This window comes from Rhinatrema bivittatum, chromosome 4 (genome assembly GCF_901001135.1).
Source record: "Rhinatrema bivittatum chromosome 4, aRhiBiv1.1, whole genome shotgun sequence".
Lineage (NCBI taxonomy): Eukaryota > Metazoa > Chordata > Amphibia > Gymnophiona > Rhinatrematidae > Rhinatrema > Rhinatrema bivittatum.
The window spans coordinates 52,855,301-52,874,170 of record NC_042618.1 but is presented as its reverse complement, the minus strand read 5'-3'; the positions used below and the strand labels follow the sequence as shown (position 1 = coordinate 52,874,170).

The following is an 18,870-nucleotide window of genomic DNA, read 5'->3' as shown; positions in this document are numbered from 1 at the left end:
TGTTTGTGCAAATGTCCCGCTATTACTGCTAGGCATTTGGTGAATACTCTGGGAGCTGAAGCTAGGCCGAATGGTAACACTCTGTATTGGAAATGCTGGTGTCCTACTGTGAATCGCAGATACTTGCGATGAGGCGGGAATATAGGAATGTGTGTATGCATCTTGAAGATCCAGAGAACAAAGCCAATCTCCCTTTTGTATTAGTGGAAGCATGGTGCCTAGCGAGACCATCCTGAATTTTTCTTTTCTTAGGAATTTGTTGAGATTTCTGAGATCTAGAATGGGACGTAGGCCTCCGGTTTTCTTTGGAATGAGGAAATACCGGGAATAGAATCCTCTTCCCTTCTGAGTGTGTGGTACGTGTTCCACAGCTTTTGCTTTCAGAAGAGCAGATAATTCTGTTTGTAACTGAGGTATGTGATTGAGATGGGAGTTTTGTGGTGGAAACTCCTGAGGGAGAGATAAAAAATCTAGGCGGTAGCCTTGATGAACAATGGACAGGACCCAATGATCTGTTGTAATGTTTGTCCATTCTTTGTAAAAATGGGAAATTCTCCCTCCAACTGGCAATTTGGGATAAGGATTGGGTAGTTGGTTCTGCACTCTGGGATGTTTTTCAAAAACCCGAGGTGGAACCTGTTTGAGGAGGTGGCTGTGGCCTCGCAGACCGTTGTTGTCTCTGTTGTGGTCATTGTTGAGACCTTGGAGGTCTTGACCTAGAGGCCTGAGGATAATACCTCTTTGGACGGTAGAAGGGACGTTTAGCCTCCCTTCGTGGTGGTCTGCGAGCTGTATGCGTTGCAGTGTCATGAGGTAAGGTTGATAGTTGCTTCAATGTTTCTGAATGTTCTCGAAGCTGGGCAACGGCATCTTGCACCTTGGTGCCAAACAAATTATCTCCTTGACAAGGTAGGTCTACTAATTTGTCTTTGACCTCAGGGCGTAAATCTGAAGCCTTTAGCCAGGCCCACCATCTTGCGCTGATGCCAGATGCAGCTGTTCTAGACGATGTTTCGAAAGCATCATAGGCTGCCCTTACCTCATGCTTTCCTGCATCTAGCCCCTTTTGAATGATTTGCTGTGCTGCCTCTTGTTGTTGCTGAGGCAGGGATGGTAGAAATTCTTCTATTTGTTTCCAGAGATTTCTCTGGTGCTGCGTCATATAAAGCTGATATGCAGCAATCTTAGAGTTGAGCATGGCTCCCTGGTAGATTTTTCTTCCCATTAAATCTAAAAATCTACTGTCCTTTCCTGGAGGGATTGAGGCATGTGTTCTGGATCTGCGGGATTTTTTCTGAGCAGATTCTACAACCAGGGAGTTGTGAGGGAGTTGAGGTTTTTCAAATCCTGGAGCTGCTTGAACAAGATATGTAGAGTCTACTCTTCTGTTTACAGCAGGGGTTGTGCATGGATGTTCCCATATCCTCTGTTGGAGTTGTAATAAAACTTCATGCACTGGAAAGGCTAGATTGTGTTTAGGAGGATCCACAAATTGCAGTATTTCAAGTGTTTGTTGCCTCTCATCCCTTTCAGCCTGAAGTTGGAAGGGTATGGACTCAGACATTTCCTGAATAAAAGAGGAAAATGAAAGGTCCTCTGGAGGTGATTGCTTTTTAGCTTGAGGTGGAGTATTCTCAGATAAGAAATCTTCTGAGGAATGCTCAGATTCTGAGTCTGACCAAGTGTCTGACGTAGGATGATACTGAGGAGGTTCCGGCCTTTTAGGTGGGGGAACTCCTGAAGGTCCTTGTAAAGGATCTTGAGGATCCGGTGAACACTCTCTATCCTCTTCCTCTATATCCTCTTCCTCTTGCCCAGGTCCTATGGGCAATGATGCTAGAAGGTCTTGATACCTCTTAGTGAGGATGCTATGTAATTGTGCTTCAGATGTAGAAGTATCTGGAGCTGGAAATGAAGAGTGTTTAAATTTTCCCGATGACTTTTTAGCTAAAGGTGCCTTTATTGGCACAGGTGCTCTAGTTGGTGCCAATGTGTAAAGAGACATCGATTGTGCAGTAGCTGGAATCGATTAGGTATGGAAGGTGAACATCGATATTGGAATCATCGATGAAATTGGCCTAGAAGTCATCGTGGTCATCGAGCTTTGTGAAGGAATCGATGTCATCGATGGTTCTTGCAGTGAGAATGGGACCGTCATCGAAGAAGTACTCAGCGGAATCGATGAAGTCATCGCTGGCATCGGCATATATAGAGGCATCGAATGCAGTATTGGCATTGTCGGTGGAGTCGCCGGCATCGGCTGGGAAGCCGGTATCGAAGTTGAAGACATCGGCGATTCTGCCGGCATCGACACGGTGGTCGGCATCGACTCGGTGGTTGGCATCGGCGATGACACCGGTACTTGTTGTTGCAGGGCATCGGTGACTATTTGTTTGATTAAAGTAGTCAAGTCCGTAATCGATGTCGATGGTATCGATTCCGTCAGCGATGTCACGGAGGCAGATGAAAGCTTTTACTTTTTAGGGATCGGTTCCCCCGGCGGTGGAAGCGGCGGAATGGAACGGTGCCGTCGGTGTTTATGCTTGGAACGTGATTCAGATACCGACCTTGTCGATGACGCGGAGGGTGTTGGAGAGGAGGCATCCCCCGAACCCTCCGGAAGTCTTTTCTTGATTAATATCTTTTTTGTGAGGCCTACCGGTGACGATTTTGTGGAAGTCGTCGGCGATGGCCCTGCTTGAATTTGAAATATTTGTGCCATTTTTTCTTGGCGGAGTTTCCTGCCTTTCACCGTCATTTCCTGGCATTGTGAACAGGCCGCGATGTCATGGTCTCCACCAAGGCACTGAACGCATTCGACATGCGGGTCCGTTATGGACATCGTTCGGTTGCAGGCCGGGCACTTTTTGAAGCCTGAAGTCTTTTCCGTCGACATCCGTCGATTGAAAACTGGGTATTATTTTAGCGAAAAAAGTATACTTTGTCACCAGCCGGTGACAAAGCGAGTGAGACCCGTAAAGGGCAAATATTACTCTAATTTTTTTCTTAGTTGTGAGGTAACCTCACAGGGCTCCTGTGAACCGCGATGTAGTTAGCAGCACGGAAAAAAGAAGACTGAAGTGAGACCCCTGTGGCAGGGAATATCATGGCATGCCGGGCATGCTCAGTAGCCCCAGGCTGCCAGTTAAAAGCTTCTAGAAACTTTGCCAGAAGTTTTCCCGCATTAGGGCTCCGTGAATGACGTCACCCATATGTGAGGACTAGCATCCTGCTTGTCCTGGGATAATGAGTTTAACAGGAAAGAAATAAAGGAAACACGTTCTGAAGAAAAGCAGGAAATGCTGTTCTGTACTGTACATCCCCATCACAAGGGGGAGGAAGATTTCCTTGTTTACAGAAGTCACAGGAGACCCAGAGGGTGCAGTGAATGGGTTAACTTTCTGATCTCAGGAGGCTGCATTGAACAGGAAACATCGTTGCCATTGTGGAGAGAAGAGGCTGAGGTGCTGTAAAACTGCTGTTGCTGGAGTGTTTTGCTATTACCTACTCAGAGAGGAAGATGGAAGAAACCTTTCCCTGTTGTGTTCACTGTCACTGATGAAACAGTCTGTAAAGTTTTGTTTTTAAGTTGTGCTGACACTCAGAATCAGGGAAGTCTAAGGGAGAGAGGTAAACAGTGCAGGCAGGTAGCAGTGACAGTTAATGATGATGTCATGAACCTCTCAATTTCTGAAGGGGGGGCCACCAATTTAATAAAAAATAAGGAAAATTAGCCCATGTTAAACTAAAATAAGATTAGCATCCAGGTTAGGGAAGGTTGATAACCTGTACAAAGCTGGCAAACATTCTATGAAAAGTATTTTAATTATTCTATTTGGAATAATTGTTTTTAGACACAGAGGTTGAACAAGGAAGTAAATTACTAGCAGAGACCTTTAAAGAAGAATATAAGAAGTACAGGAAAATAAAAATATGTATTCTAAGACCAACAGAATTTAAATGAGAAAATTATAAATTTTAGTCACACCTAAGTTCATATTAAAAGGTATTGTTGAATAAAGGAAAATTAATTAGTAAACAGACAAATTTTTAAAAGGGAGGAAATGTTTCAGGGAAATAAAAAGAAAGGAAAACCCTTTCTAAAAAGAACAAATGGTATAGTCTGCCACCCCTAGTAAACATAGTTTGTTCAGATACATCATCAGTTTTGTGTTAAGCCCTATAATCAAGCTTGTAGGAGAGGCTGTTTCTAGGGACACGTGGATACGAGTAAAGGGGCCAGTGAAAGTGTATTGGAACTGGTAAAAGCACAAAGACTGAATTTAAAATCAGAGATGTTTTAAGAGTCGTCAAAGCTACCTAAAAATTAATAAGAACATCAGTATGTAGTAAAAATTAAAAAAGGAAACATCAGACAATATTAAAAGGGAGAAATAATTAGCTCCCAGGACTATTTGTTGAAATGACATCATCAAAAGCAGGGATAGCCTTGCAATAATAATAAGTGACAGATTATAGAGAAGGACAGTTAGGAGTCAGCCCTTGAATGGAGAGGAACTGCTGATGGAGTTCTCTTCAATTAAGGCCTAATAAGTATAGGAAAGTAGAGATGGATAACAGAACAGCTAGGAATGATTGATAGATGTTTGAGAAGTGTGAATGAAATGATTTTCTTTACAATTTAAAGAAGTTTATATTGGTTTAGTTAAAGTAATTTACAAGTGACTCCGCGTATTAATGTCACTTTAGTAAGGGATATAAACAGTTGAATGAATGTTCCTTAATAGCTGTTCTGTGATTTTACAGTATGAGGGATAATAATTATTCTTTGTTTCAATGTAGTTAGTATGAACAAAGTGTCAATAAGTAAACAAAGACATTCATCTTAGGGTACATTACAGACTAAGCTTGCGGAAGATCAAGGAGCGGATTAGGGAGTTAGTATTATATTTTTGAGTTTTTTAAAGAGAGTATAGTAGGAAGAAGGTTAAAAGAGCATCTGCAAGAAGAAGAACAGATAAATGACTTTGCATAAGAAACATAGTAATAGCCAGGCCTGAGCTCAATTCATATAACAAGAAGGAAAATAAAGCAAAGATTATCATCAATCTTCTATAAATGGACATTATTATTATTTTTAAGAGTAACCTAAAGTAAAAAAATAATTACTTAATCAATATAAGTTACTATATTATGTTGTTCTATATGATTCAGGTTATATAGAATTTCATTTATACCATCTGATTTGCTATAGAAATAATTTCTGTAGAAATAAAAATAATATATTACTATTAAAATAGTGATATTATTCATTTATAATGTAATGGTAAACTACATTCCTGTGTATTAAACATCAAACTTGTTGCCACGGCTTTACTGCAACACTCGGCCGCTAGAAGTCTTCCCACAGGAATTGGTTTGCCAAGGGGGCTACATCCTTTGGTGTAGAAGCCGAGGGTGTAGAAGAGTATTTTTAAAACCCCCATCATTACACCTGTAGTAAAAAAAAATGCTTTTCAGATGTGTATTGTCAGTATATAGTTCATGTATTGTTTGATGGCAGATCCAGCTCATGAGCAGAGTAGATGGGTCTATGGTCATCGTCTGCCATCAGATTCTGTGTTCTATAGCTTATGATTACATGGAGCCCCCTCCACATGTGACTTCTATTTAAAATGAAATTAGAATCACAGTAGCTAGTAATTGTTTTGTTGCTTTTTACAGATATGATACAGACAAGAGCAATCTAGAACTTCATTTACAAAGTAATAAAGGAATATTTGATTCTGAACTTCCTGACAAAGCACAAAATGTCATATCCCTTCAAAATAAACTTGAAGAGCTGCAGGTAATTGTGTGCGTGTGTGTATGCGCAGTCTCTAAAAATGTCATGTCATGTAAACCATATCTTTTTATAGAGAAATATATAAAATCTTATGCAAGTACTAATGTAGTTTAATTGAGATGTAGACTGGAAGATTTACTCAAATCATGGGCTTTTCTCCCATTCTGTGTCTATGGGAAAAATAGTAAGTGAGGCCCCGTGTTTGTTTTACCTCATATCTTAAATCGGCTATATTAGATTTCTCCATTTTGTTTTGTCTTTCTATGAGTCTTTTTGGCAGTTTGCTTGTTGCTATTAAACTTATGTACTGTGTCCTGTTTAGGTTTTACAAAGAGCAGCCAGTTCTTACTGGACACAATTTGAAAAGACTTCCTGCTCAGTTGAAAAACTTGTGGAAAACACGGAGAAGACTAGAATAGCTGAAGAAAGAGTCAGTTTAAAGAAGGAATGGAATGAATTTCAACCAGCACTAATCAGCCGGTATATATCGCTTCATTTTGCATATTATTTATTTATTTTATTTATTTAGTATTTTTATATACCGACATTTGATTTCAATCGAGATATCACACCGGTTTACATTCAGGTACTGTAGTTATTTCCCTATCCCCAGAGGGCTTACAATCTAAGTTTTAATATAAAATGTTTACTAAACATTTAGGGGTAGATTTTTAAAAAGAGCGCGTTCGTGTACTTTTGTTCGCGCACCAGACGCAAACAAAAGTACGCTGGATTTTATAAGATACGCGCGTAGCTTCTAAAATCCTGGATCGGCGCGCGCAAGGCTGCCGATTTTGGGCAGCCGGTGCGAGCCGAGCCGCGCAGCCTGTCTCCGTTCCCTCCGAGGCCGCTCCGAAATCGAAATCCCCTCACCTTCCCCTCCCTTACCCACCCCCCCGGCCCTATCTAAACCCCCCCCTACCTTTATCCGTGGATTTACGCCTCCCGGAGGGAGACGTAAATCCACGCGCGCCAGCGGGCTGCTGGCGCACCGAGACGGGACCCGGGGGCGGTTCCGGAGGGCGCGGCCATGCCCCCGGCCCGCCCCGGGCCGAAACCACGCCCCCGGGCCCGCCCCCGAAACGCCGCGTGGATCGGCCCCGCCCCGACAAAAAACCCCAGGACTTACGTGAGTCCCGGGGCTCTGCGCGTGCCGGCAGGCCTATGGAAAATAGGCGCGCCGGCGCGCAAGGTCCTGCTCACGTAAATCCGCCCGGATTTACGTGAGCAGGGCTTTTAAAATCCGCCCCTTAGCAGAGGTTGGTAACATTTAGTAAAACAGTGTGTGGTTTTTTAGAGATGTAACTCAAGTTTCTCAATGACCTCTAGACTTTTCTGCCAAAGGTAACTACTCTTCTTTTGCACTTAGGAGAATTTCAGTTTAGGGGGTGAAATTCCAAGTATGAAAGAAGAGCAGGAACTGTGGGTGATAGTATACAATTAAATCACATTTTTGATTTATATTCTTCCTTTCGTGACTGGTCAAAGCACATAACATTCAAGTACTGTAGGTATTTCCCTATTCCCAGAGGGTTTACAGTCTAAAGGGGTCATTTACTAAATTGCAATGTTTTCCTGGAGGGGGAGATAGGGGGTATCTTTTGTATGATGCTGACCGGTGCCATTTTAAAGAAAGTGAACATCAGGCCTGGAGCCTAGGGCCGCTCCATAGCCTAACTAGACTACCAAATATGCCCGGGGGATAGGTTGGGGTGGGGGGAATGGATGCTACTGCCGGGGTGGGGGGGAGGGCTTTGAATCCAGAGGAGAGGAATCTTGAAAGGTGGGGGGATGAGGGGGGAGGTAGGGCGATCATGTGAGATTAAAAGATTAAAAAATAAATAAAATTGTCACTTCATGGCTGGCTGTAGAGGTGGTGGGGATTGCACAAGACTCTCGGGAGGGGTATATTTGTTGGGGAGGGGTCTTTCTTGCCACGATGGCTCTTTAAGAACTAGTCCTGGAGCATTGGGATATGTATTAGCATCCTGATGCTCCCATGGAAAGTTAGCTACAACTCTTGAGTTGAGGCAAACAGCATTATTTTATTAGCATAAAATTAGCTAGTGATGAATTGCTTTGTATGTATTTACAAACCTTATGTATGCAAAGCAGCTCATTACTATACCCGTGTTATTTTGGGTTAAATGATGTGCGATATTTAAAATACCACACATTATTGCTGTGGTAGTCATTTACCACATGGTAAATGCCTAATGCGGCTTAGTAAATAGACTCCTAAGTTTGTGAGGCATTGGAGCATGGTGTGACTTGCCCAAAGTCCACAAGGAGTGGCAGTGGGATTTGAACCCTGACTTCCCTGGTAGTACCACCCTTACCTATATGATTTATCCTATTTTTGAGAGATAATTTGTACCCTGGTATAACACTGCTCCATTGATTATACTCGAAGACAAATAGGAGAAAACATTTTTTTACTCAACACCTAATTAAGCTCTGGAATTTGTTGCCAGATGATGTGGTAAAAGCTGTTATTGTAGTTGGGTGAGAAAAAGGTTTGGACAAGTTCCTGGAAGAAAAGTCCATAAACCATTATTAAGGTGGAGGTGCAGATATCCACTTTTGTCCTTGGGATAAGCAGCATGGTATCTGTCTACCCCTTGGAATCCTGCCAGGTACTTGTGACCTTGATTGGTCACTTTTGGAAACAGGAGACTGGGCTTGATGGATCTTTAGTCTGACCTAGTATGGCAAGTCTTATGTTCTCTTTCCACCAGGTCTCTGAGTTGCCAATGATGTCTACCTCTTTTGCTGTACATTCTAACTCTGCCATCTTATTTTTAAGACTGGGATTTGCATACAGACATTTCAAAGTATGCTTTTTTGTTTGTATTTTCAACCTTCCTAGCAGTTGACAGGGATAATTTGAAATCTTTTAACTCAGTCTACTGTTGCCTTTATTTGAATCTTTCTGATGGGATGCTCTAACTTCCTTGATTTGTTAATATTCTACAAAGGTACTTTCCTCTGAACGAAGTGCTGCTGAGCGACGGTCTACTTTTCTCTGTGTCTAACTTTAAAAGCTCCTTTATCTCCAATGTCAGAGCCAGCAACTGGGTTCCACCCTGGTGAAGATGGAGCCCATCCCTTTGGAAAAAGATCCATCTCCCCAAAACGTTGCCCAATTCCTAATAAATCAAAAGCCCTCTTACATGTACCTTCATCTCATCTATACATTGAGGGGTAGATTTTATAAATGCACGCGTACTTTTGTTCGTGCACCAGGCGCGAACAAAAGTACGCTGGATTTTATAAGATACGTGCGTAACTGCGCGTATCTTATAAAATCCGGGGTCGGCACGCGCAAGGGGGTGCACATTTGTACAACCTGCGCGCGCTGAGCCCGGCGCGCGCTGCCTGTTCCCTCCAAGGCCGCTCCGAAATCGGAGCGGCCTTGGAGGGAACTTTCTTTCCGCCTCCCCTCACCTTCCCCTTCCTTCCCCTACCTAACCCCCCCCACCCGGCCCTATCTAAACCCCCCCCTCACCTTTGTTGGTAGATTTACGCCTGCCGAAAGCAGGTGTAAATCTGCGTGCGCCAGCGAGCTGCTGGCGCGCCATCACCCGACCCGGGGGCTAGTCTAGAGGCCTCGACCACGCCCTCGGGCCGGCACCACGCCCTGGACCCGCCCCCTGACTCCGGACACGCCCCCAGAACACGCCCCCCTCCCGCCCCTTTTACGAAGCCCCGGGACTTACGCGTGTCCCGGGGCTATGCGCGCGCCGGCGGCCTATGCAAAATAGGCGCACGGGTGCCCTGCGCCCGTAAATCTGGCCAGATTTATGCGCGCAGGGCTTTTAAAATCCGGCCCTGAGACTCCAGAGCTCTGCCAGCCTCTGGGGTCCTGTGCATGGATTGGGGACCATTGCAGAGAATACAATCCTAGAGGTTTTGGATTTCAGTTTTCTACCTACAAGATTAAATTTGGCTTCCAGAAATGCCCTCCTATGTTGTTGGTACTCACATATACCATGACAGGTCGCTCCTCTCCAACACTGTCTCAAATCCTTTCTGTGTGAAATGTGAGGTTCGCCACCTTCACAGCAGGCAGACAGGTTACTAAGTGATCCTCATGGTCACCACCCACCCAGCTATCTACATTCCTAAAAATGAAATTGCTAACTATCAGGTCTATCCAGTACCGAGTGGTAGGAAGAGCTGCGTTAGTGCCTGCGGCACCCGCGGTTGCCGCACGCACAGTGCAGCACACCTACTGCTCGATCCTGAACAATAATTTTATGCAAATGATGATTGCCATCCAAACCCTTCCCTCTTTGGCACAAGCCCTTGGTGTGAGAGCATAAGGGCTTCACCTCGAGAGCAGGTCCTAGCTGCAGGATCACTGCCTACTTAATCAAAGTGATTCTCTCCTTACAGGTGACCTTGTTCCTCCAAGGCAGCACAAGGGCTGTCAGACTGGAATTGAGATCTTTTTTTTATACATTAGTCAGTCGATCAATGTTGCATTGTTCATGCCACTAATTGACTACCAATCTCAAAATTTTTCCCAATCTCCTAATTATGCAGTGGTCTATATATTAAGTTCCCTCTACGTACCTGGATCAGTCCAGACAGTGGGTTGAGCCTCTTTTCCAGCAGATGGAGACAGAGAAAAACTTGAAGGGTATCCTGTATCAGGACAGTGCTCCCCCTGCGTCCCTTCAGTATTTCTCTGTCTCCAGCAGATGAAGGTGGTAGAATCTGCGGTTCCCAGTCTTTTAGCTAATCTCATTCTTTAGGGAAATTCTTCCTTTTCTCTTTCTATATTTCTCCAGGATCAAGCAAGTATTTGATAATTATCTTTCAATCACTTAAAAAAAAAAAAGTTTTCTTGTCAGGAGAGACATAATCCTGTCTCCTTGTTCTTATATGGTCCTAGGGAGATTTTCCTCTTGATCCTTCAGCCTAAGACCTTTTTTCCCGGTGACCCGTTGCCTGGCTCTGGGGTGATACTGGTGGTCCAGTCCCTCTCCCATTAAGAACCCTGAGATGTCACATGCCTCGGGTCCACTGCTAACAGAGATGACATTATTCCTCTGTAACTTTAAAAAAAAACAAAAAAAAAACTAAACTTACCTACGAGTAAATGTTTGCAGACAGCTAACAGCCTTCGGGGGAAGGAGCGAGGGGCAGTGCTATTTTCTCCTGCTCCCGCTCGCAGCCAGGCACAGCAGATTCTTGCTGTTTTTTTTCAGCAGTAGTTTCTCATTTCCCCCCCACCTCCGTTGTTATGCCACGATCTCCCTTCTGTGTGGCATGCGGGGAGCCTGCTTCGCGGCTCTCCCGCGAAGGGCTTTGCTCTCTTTGTTTGCCCGGCGGGGAGGGACCCTCTTCAGCAGCAACGAAATCAGCAATCCGTGGTCGGGCTGGCAAAAGTGCTGCCAGACCTGCTCTGTCCCTGAACACCGTGGGAATGGCGGCCATTTTGTCCTCAGATCTCACTTCTGATTCGGGGCCTGGGGGGGGGGGGGAAGAGAAGCAGTTTTTAATCAGTCTCCTCCGGATTTACGCCCCGTGGATTCCCCTGATACGGTCCCTGACCCTCACCACGATGTGTCCCCCCTCCCCCAATGCCTGGGAAAACCCCTCACCATTTTTCCACGGAGTTTGTACTCTTATTGCATAAAGCCTATATCGCTAGCTTACAGGAGCAGAATGATCCCTCCCCAGACCCCCCACCTGCAAAGATTCCTAGGGTGTCCACAGAACAGGGACCTAAACTCCCTGATGCTCAGGGGACTATTCGGGTCCGGACCGTACCGGGGGTCCCAGATCCTCCTAATCCCTCTCCTCAGCACCCAGACCCCGATCCAAATGCAGATATTTTAATTCAAAATCCATCGGTCAAGGGAGATGACCAGCGGGTTTTACGCTTGTTTCAGTGGGAAGAGCTAGAGCCGCTCATTCCCTTTATTCTGGAAGAACTGGGGATAGATGTCCCTCCGGACGATTCCGCTAGTGTCCCAGCTTCCAGTAACGTGGACTCGGTCCTGGCTGGACTGAGAGCACCCTCACATACGTTGCCATTTCATCCTATGTTAATACAGCTACTACTCCGAGAATGGGAATATCCTGAATCTGACCTTCAAGTAGGCAGGGCAATGGACAAGCTCTATCCCCTCCCAGACCAATGCCTAGAGATGCTCAGGGTCCCTAAAGTGGACGCTTCGGTTTCCGCGGTCACCAAAAGAACCACCATCCCGGTGATGGGAGCAACGGCTTTAAAGGATCTTCAGGATCGTAAGTTGGAACTGCATCTCAAAAGAATTTTTGAAGTTTTGATGCTAGGCATTCAAGCGACAGTCTGTAGCAGTCTCATGTAGCGGGCAAGCCTTAGGTGGGTTCAAAAACTACTCAGCACCCAGGACCTCCCATCTGCAGCGGTGGAACGTCTGGAAGCCGCGGTGGCGTATGGTGCTGATGTCCTCTATTATCTCCTCCGAATGCTGGCCAGATCCATGGTTTCAGCGGTTTCGGCCAGGTGCCTTCTCTGACTGCGAAATTAGGCAGCGGACTCCTCTTCTAAATCTCAGTTGGGCACTCTCCCATTCAAGGGTAAGTTTCTCTTTGGGGAGGACCTGGAACAGCTTATCAAATCTTTAGGGACAATGAGATTCATAAGCTGCCTGAGGATCGCCTTAAACAGTCCAAATCCTTTTTTCCTTCGCGCTCTCGTTTCAGGGGGCAGCGCAGTTAGAACAGGCCGCAGGGGGCTCCACAAAGAAATTCCTCCACAAGATTTCAATCGTGGTCTCATTCCTTTCGTGGACGACTGCCATTCTGGGATGATAACCCTCAAGGATCCGCCCCAAAGTCCTCCCAATGAGATGCGACCGGCCCATTCCTTTGTTCCCAACTTAGGAGGCCGTCTCTCCCTTTTTTATGAGGAATGGGTCAAAATTACTTCGGATCGGTGGGTCCTCGAAGTAATTGAACGAGGCTACACTTTAGAGTTTGCTCGGTCTCTTCCAGACCGCTTCTTAATCTCTCCTTGCAGACCCCCTCGGAAGCAGCAAGTTGTGCGCCAGACTCTCGACAGGTGTCAGCAGCTCGGAGCCTTAGTCTTCCCCCCACTTCCCCCCCTCCCCCACCGTGAAACAGGTGTCAGGCCAGTATTCCATCTACTTCGTGGTTCCCAAAAAGAACGGCTCCTTCTGACCAGTCCTGGACCTCGAAAGTCAACAAGGTGCTCAAGGTGCCCCATTTTTGGATGGAAACCCTGAGGGCGGTCACAGCGGCGGTTCGCACCAGCGAATTCCTAGCTTCTCTGGATTTGACGGAGGCCTATCTTCATATCCCGATCTGCCTGGAACATCAGAAGTATCTACGCTTCAACATCCTGGGGTGGCATTACCAGTTTCGAGTGCTCCCATTCGGTCTCACCACTGCTCCACGCACATTTACCAAGGTCATGGTGGTAGTGGCGGCCTTCCTCCGCCGGGAGGGCGTACTGGTCCATCCTTACCTGGACGACTGGCTCATTCAGGCGAAATCAGAGAATCTCTGCATGATAGCAGTCAACAGCGTCTTGTTGCTTCCCCGCTCCCTCGGTTGGATAGTCAGTTTCTCCAAGAGCAGCTTCAAGCCTTCTGAAGTCCTGGAATTCTTAGGGGCACGCTTCGACACATGCGCGGGCAAAGTCTTCCTTCCCAAGGTCCGGGCGCTCAAGCTCATGGATCAAGTTCGACATTTGTTATCTCTCTCTGTGCCTACGGCCTGGGACTACCTCCTGGTCCTGGGCTCTGTCTTCAACTATAGATTTAGTTCCATGGGCCTTCGCACACATGCATCCTTTACAGAAAGCTTTGCTGTCTCGCTGGAAGCCGGTCTCTGAGGAGTTTCAGACGCCTTTACCGCTCTCTGACTTTACCACCGCCAGCATTCAGTGGTGGCTTTCGCTTGACCACCTGATGAAGGGGATGCACCTGGAAACACCCCAGTGGATCATTGCTACAACAGGCGCCAGCCTCTCCGGCTGGGGAACGGTTTGTCAGACTCAGTCTATCGAAGGACAATGGTCCCTAGCTCAATCTCAATGGCACATTAATTGTCTGGAAGCCCGAGTGGTTCGCCTGCCACTCTCAGACAATGCCACCACAGTAGCTTACATCAGTCGCCAAGGTGAGACCAGGAGTCGTCTGATAGCCCTGGAAGCCAGCAAGCTGTTCTCCTGGGTAACACCATCTGGCTCGATTGGCAGCCTCCCACATTGCGGGGAAGGAGAATATTCAAGCTGACTTCCTAAGTTGTCAACACCTAGACTCCAGAGATGGGAGTTGTCCGAAGAGGCGATGGATCTTCTTGTTCGCAATTGGGGCACTCCCCACTTAGATCTAATGGCTACTGTGAGAAACGCGAAGGCTCCCAGATTCTTCAGTCACAGAAGAGAGCACGGCTCGGAAGGGGTAGATGCCCTGGTGCTACCCTGGCCTTGGGACATACTTCTCTACGTGTTCCCACCTTGGCCTCTCATGGGGAAGGTACTCAGAAGAATAGAACTCCATAAGGAGCCGGTCATTCTCGTGGCACCAGAATGGCCCCGAAGACCATGGTTCGCGGATCTAGTAAACCTTGCAATGGAAGCCCTCTCCGCTTCTGTCACCTCCCGAACCTTCTACGGCAAGGTCCAGTATTTTTCGATCAGGTGGATCGCTTTGTCTAGCGGCCTGGCTTTTGAGAGGTGAAGACTGAAGAAAAAGGGTTATAGGGAGGAGGCTATTTCCACTCTGTTGCGCGTGCGTAAGACTTCTACCTCTCTCGCTTACATACGGGTTTGGAAAGTGTTTGAGACTGTGTGTGGACTCAGGACTTTCTGCGCGCAGGGCCCCTGTTTCCCATGTCCTCTCTTTTCTACGGAATGACCTCTCCAAGGGTTAGTCTTTCAATTCTCTTAGAGTACAGGTCTCGGCTCTTGGTTCCCTTTTAGGGCGGTCGATTGTTACGCTCTGGCGGCTCATCCAGGTGTCATTCAGTTCCTCAAGGGAGCAAAGCATTTGAACCCGCCTGTACGGGCTACTTGTCTGTCATGGAGTCTTAATCTGGTGCTTCGGGTTCTCTGTGAGGCGCCTTTCGAACCCCTAAATGGACACACTCAAAGACTTGACTCTTAAGACAGTTTTTCTAGTCTCTATTTGCTCAGCCAGGAGAGTGTTGGAGCTCCAGGCCTTGTCTTGCAGGGAACCATTTCTTCGTTTTTCTGATTCAGGTGTTTCCTTCAAGACTGTACCATTTTTTTTTTTACTGAAGGTCATTTACTCCTTTCATTTAAATCAGTCAGTGAAGCTCCCGGCCTTTTCCCTAGAGGACTCTGAGGCCACACATGGTAGAGACTTAAAGCACCTTGATGTGAAACGATTCTTACTGTGATACTTAAAGTCACTAATGACTTCTGGGTCTCAGATCTCTCTTTGTCTTATGGAGCGGACCCAATAGGTGGAAAAAGGCATCAAAAGCTACCATCGCTCGCTGGCTAAAGGAGGCGATTGCTTCAGGTTATGTTTGTTGGGGCTGGCCGGTGCTGGAGGGCTTAAAGGCCCACTCACTCCGGTCGCAGGCCACCTCTTGGGCGGAAAGCCAGTTGGTCTCTCCACAACAGGTATGCAAAGCAGCTACCTGGAAATCTCTCCATACTTTTTGCGATGGAGAAGGTACAGAGAAGGGCTACCAAAATGATAAGGGGAATGGAACAACTCCCCTATGAGGAAAGACTAAAGAGGTTAGGACTTTTCAGCTTGGAGAAGAGACGACTGAGGGGAGATATGATAGAGGTGTTTAAAATCATGAGAGGTCTAGAACGGGTAGATGTGAATCTGTTATTTACTCTTTCGGATAGTAGACTAGGGGGCACTTCATGAAGTTAGCATGGGGCACATTTAAACTAATCGGAGAAAGTTCTTTTTTACTCAATGCACAATTAAACTCTGGAATTTGTTGCCAGAGGATGTGGTTAGTGCAGTTAGTATAGCTGTGTTTAAAAAAGGATTGGATAAGTTCTTGGAGGAGAAGTCCATTACCTGCTATTAAGTTCACTTAGAGAATAGCCACTGCCATTAGCAATGGTAACATGGAATAGACTTAGTTTTTGGGTACTTGCCAGGTTCTTATGGCCTGGATTGGCCACTGTTGGAAACAGGATGCTGGGCTTGATGGACCCTTGGTCTGACCCAGTATGGCATTTTCTTATGTTCTTATTATCATCTCAATGTGCAGGCGCCAGTTTTTGGTTCCTTCAGCAGACAGGTGCTTCGAGCGGGACTATCTGGGTCCTACCCTACTTATTTTATTTATTTTATTTAAGAGCTTTTATATACCGATGTTCATGTACTGGTACATATCACATCGGTTTACATAGAACCGAAGTTGGAAATAACATCGAACATTATATCGAACAAGAGGGTACAAATAACAGGTCTAACATCGTGAGAACTTATTGATAATGCTGAGAACTTATAGATAGAGCTGAGGACGACTTAGAATTTAAAATTTAAAGTTAATACAAATAACAGATAAATAAAATAACACCATGTTAAAATAAAATAAAAACAGTCAACAGAGTCGGAATTACAACCGACTTAATAAGCATGGGTGCAGATTGATGTAAAGTGGAGCTAAATAGGAGAATTAAGGGCTACGGCGTCAGACTTCTAACATGATGGGGTATGAAATGAGTGAATCAAACCCTAGGGAGAGACCTTTAAGTGAAGGCTTTTGTAAAAAGCCAAGTTTTTAGCTTCTTTCTGAACATTCGACTACAGGTTTCTAGACGAAGGTCCGTGGGGAGGGCATTCCAGAGAGCAGGGAAGCTTTGGTACATCCCACTGTCTGGACTGATCCGGGTACATACAGGGAAAGGAAAATTGGTTCTTACCTGATAATTTCCGCTCCTGTAGTACCACGGATCAGTCCAGATGCCCGCCCTTAGTGGAGGGAATCTGAATTTTTTCTTTTCAACACTGCTCGAAGTACTATTACTCACAGTTATGTCGATTTACAAGGCTCCGGAAGTATCTATTGTAGATATAAGAGTGATTACTTTGATTTTCTCCAAATTTTACTGTTACATTTCGGATGTTTAATATTTTGCATGCTTGATTCTATTTCTACTTGACGTTATACCTTGAGGTTACATGTTTTCTGCTTTGATAACGTTTATACTGAAGGGACGCAGGGGGAGCACTGTCCTGATACAGGATACCCTTCGAGTTTTTCTCTGTCTCCATCTGCTGGAAAGGAGGCGCAACCCACTGTCTGGACTGATCCGTGGTACTACAGGAACGAAAATTATCAGGTAAGAACCAATTTTCCTGTTTGAGACTGGATGGGAGTTGAGGAAGAAAGTAGGGGGACAAATTCCAAACAGTTCCCACAAACAACTAAAATTATCTTTCAAATAAACACAGATTCATAAGCAACAAGGGGAGGTCAGCCAGCATTATTTGACACCTTGGAGCAAGTGAATCAGGAGTGACTAAGGATTTCAGTAGTGCTTATCCAAATTTGACAGAGTAAGAGCTGTGAATTATTGGCGTGCATGTAGAGAAGGTAATTTTCAAAGTTATAAAATCAGATTTTATATGTGGAAATGAGGCCTTTGAAAATTGTGGATAAAGTTACACACATAGTTGCTGCAAATGTTGAAAGCAGCAATGGTTAAGCAGTCTCTACCACTGCCTTGTAATTGAACCTTGATTACGATCTTTCCACAATAGAGATTTGATTTTTCTAGGATCATACAGATTTTTTCTTTTCAGTTAGTCAGGATATGTAAATTTTGGCAAATGTTTTTCTACAAGACTTAAAATCCTATTTACCAAATTGCATTAATGTGAATCAAGGAGTGAATTTTGGAAAAGGTTTCTATATGTAAAATCAGCATATATGCATGTACGTAGCATGCACATGTGTATATGCTATTTTAGAAACATCACTGGTACTTGTGTTGATCATAATTGTTAACAGGAAAAAAGGTGGTTTGGGGGTTTTCCAGGGCATGGTTCAGAATAAATTACGGTTTATAAGCTATATTCATACATACATTACCTAACTTGTCTAAATACTTAGATAATTACAAAAAATGAAACAATGTTAGGAATGGAATGGAGAATAAAATGGAGAATGTCATTATATCTCTGTATTGCTCCATGGTGAGGCTGCACCTAGAGTACTGTGTGCAGTTCTGTTCACCGCATCTCAAGAAAGATAAGAACATAAGAAATTGCCATATTGGGTCAGACCAAGGCTCCATCAAGCCCAGCATCCTATTTCCAAAGGTGGCCAATCCAGGCTACAAGTACCTGGCTAGTACCGAAAAATTAAGTATATCCCATGCTAGTAATAGCAGTGGCTATTTTCTAAACCAACTTGATTAATAGCAGGTAATGGACTTCTTTAAGAACGAATCCAAACCTTTTTTAAATCCAGCTACACTAACTGCACTGAACACATCCCCTGGCAACAAATTCCAGAGTTTAATTGTGCGTTGAGTGAAAAAGAATTTTCTCCGATTTTAAATGTGCTACATGCTAATTTCATGGAGTGCCCCCTAGTCCTTCTATTATCCGAAATAGTAAATAACTGATTCACATTTACCCGTTCTAGACCTCTCATGATTTTAAAGACCTCTATCATATCCCCCCTTAGCCGTCTCTTCTCCAAGCCTTTTGCAATGCTCCCCTATGCTTTCCTCATAGGGGAGCATTGGAAAAGGTACAGCGAAGGGCGACCAAAATGAAAAACGGGATGAACTTCTCCCCTGTGAGGAAAGGCTAAAATTTTAGGATTGTTTACCTTGGAGAAGAGATGGCTGAGGAGGGAGATATGATGGAGGTCTATAAAATCATGTGTGGAATAGGATAAATCAGTTATTTACTCTTTCAAAACATACAAAGATGAGGGGGCACTCCATAAAGTTAGTAAGTGGCAAATTCAAAACAAATCTGAGAAAATTCTTTTTCTTTCATTGCATAACTGAGCTCTGGAATTCATTACTGGAGGATGTGGTTAAGTCAGCTGGCATAGCTGGGTTTAAAAAAAAGTTTGGACAA

General features: G+C 44.9%; 1 protein-coding gene across 3 annotated transcripts in view; it reads left to right on the top strand.

Moving 5' to 3' along the window:
- SYNE2 (spectrin repeat containing nuclear envelope protein 2) overlaps positions 1 to 18,870 on the top strand; it is a 799,865-nt gene that overhangs the window by 269,532 nt on the left and 511,463 nt on the right. For all 3 annotated transcript variants that reach the window (XM_029598126.1, XM_029598125.1, XM_029598127.1), the window contains exons 28-29: positions 5,686 to 5,809; positions 6,129 to 6,286. In XM_029598126.1, the coding sequence (XP_029453986.1) occupies positions 5,686 to 5,809; positions 6,129 to 6,286 (282 nt within the window). The remainder of the gene's footprint in view (positions 1 to 5,685; positions 5,810 to 6,128; positions 6,287 to 18,870) is intronic.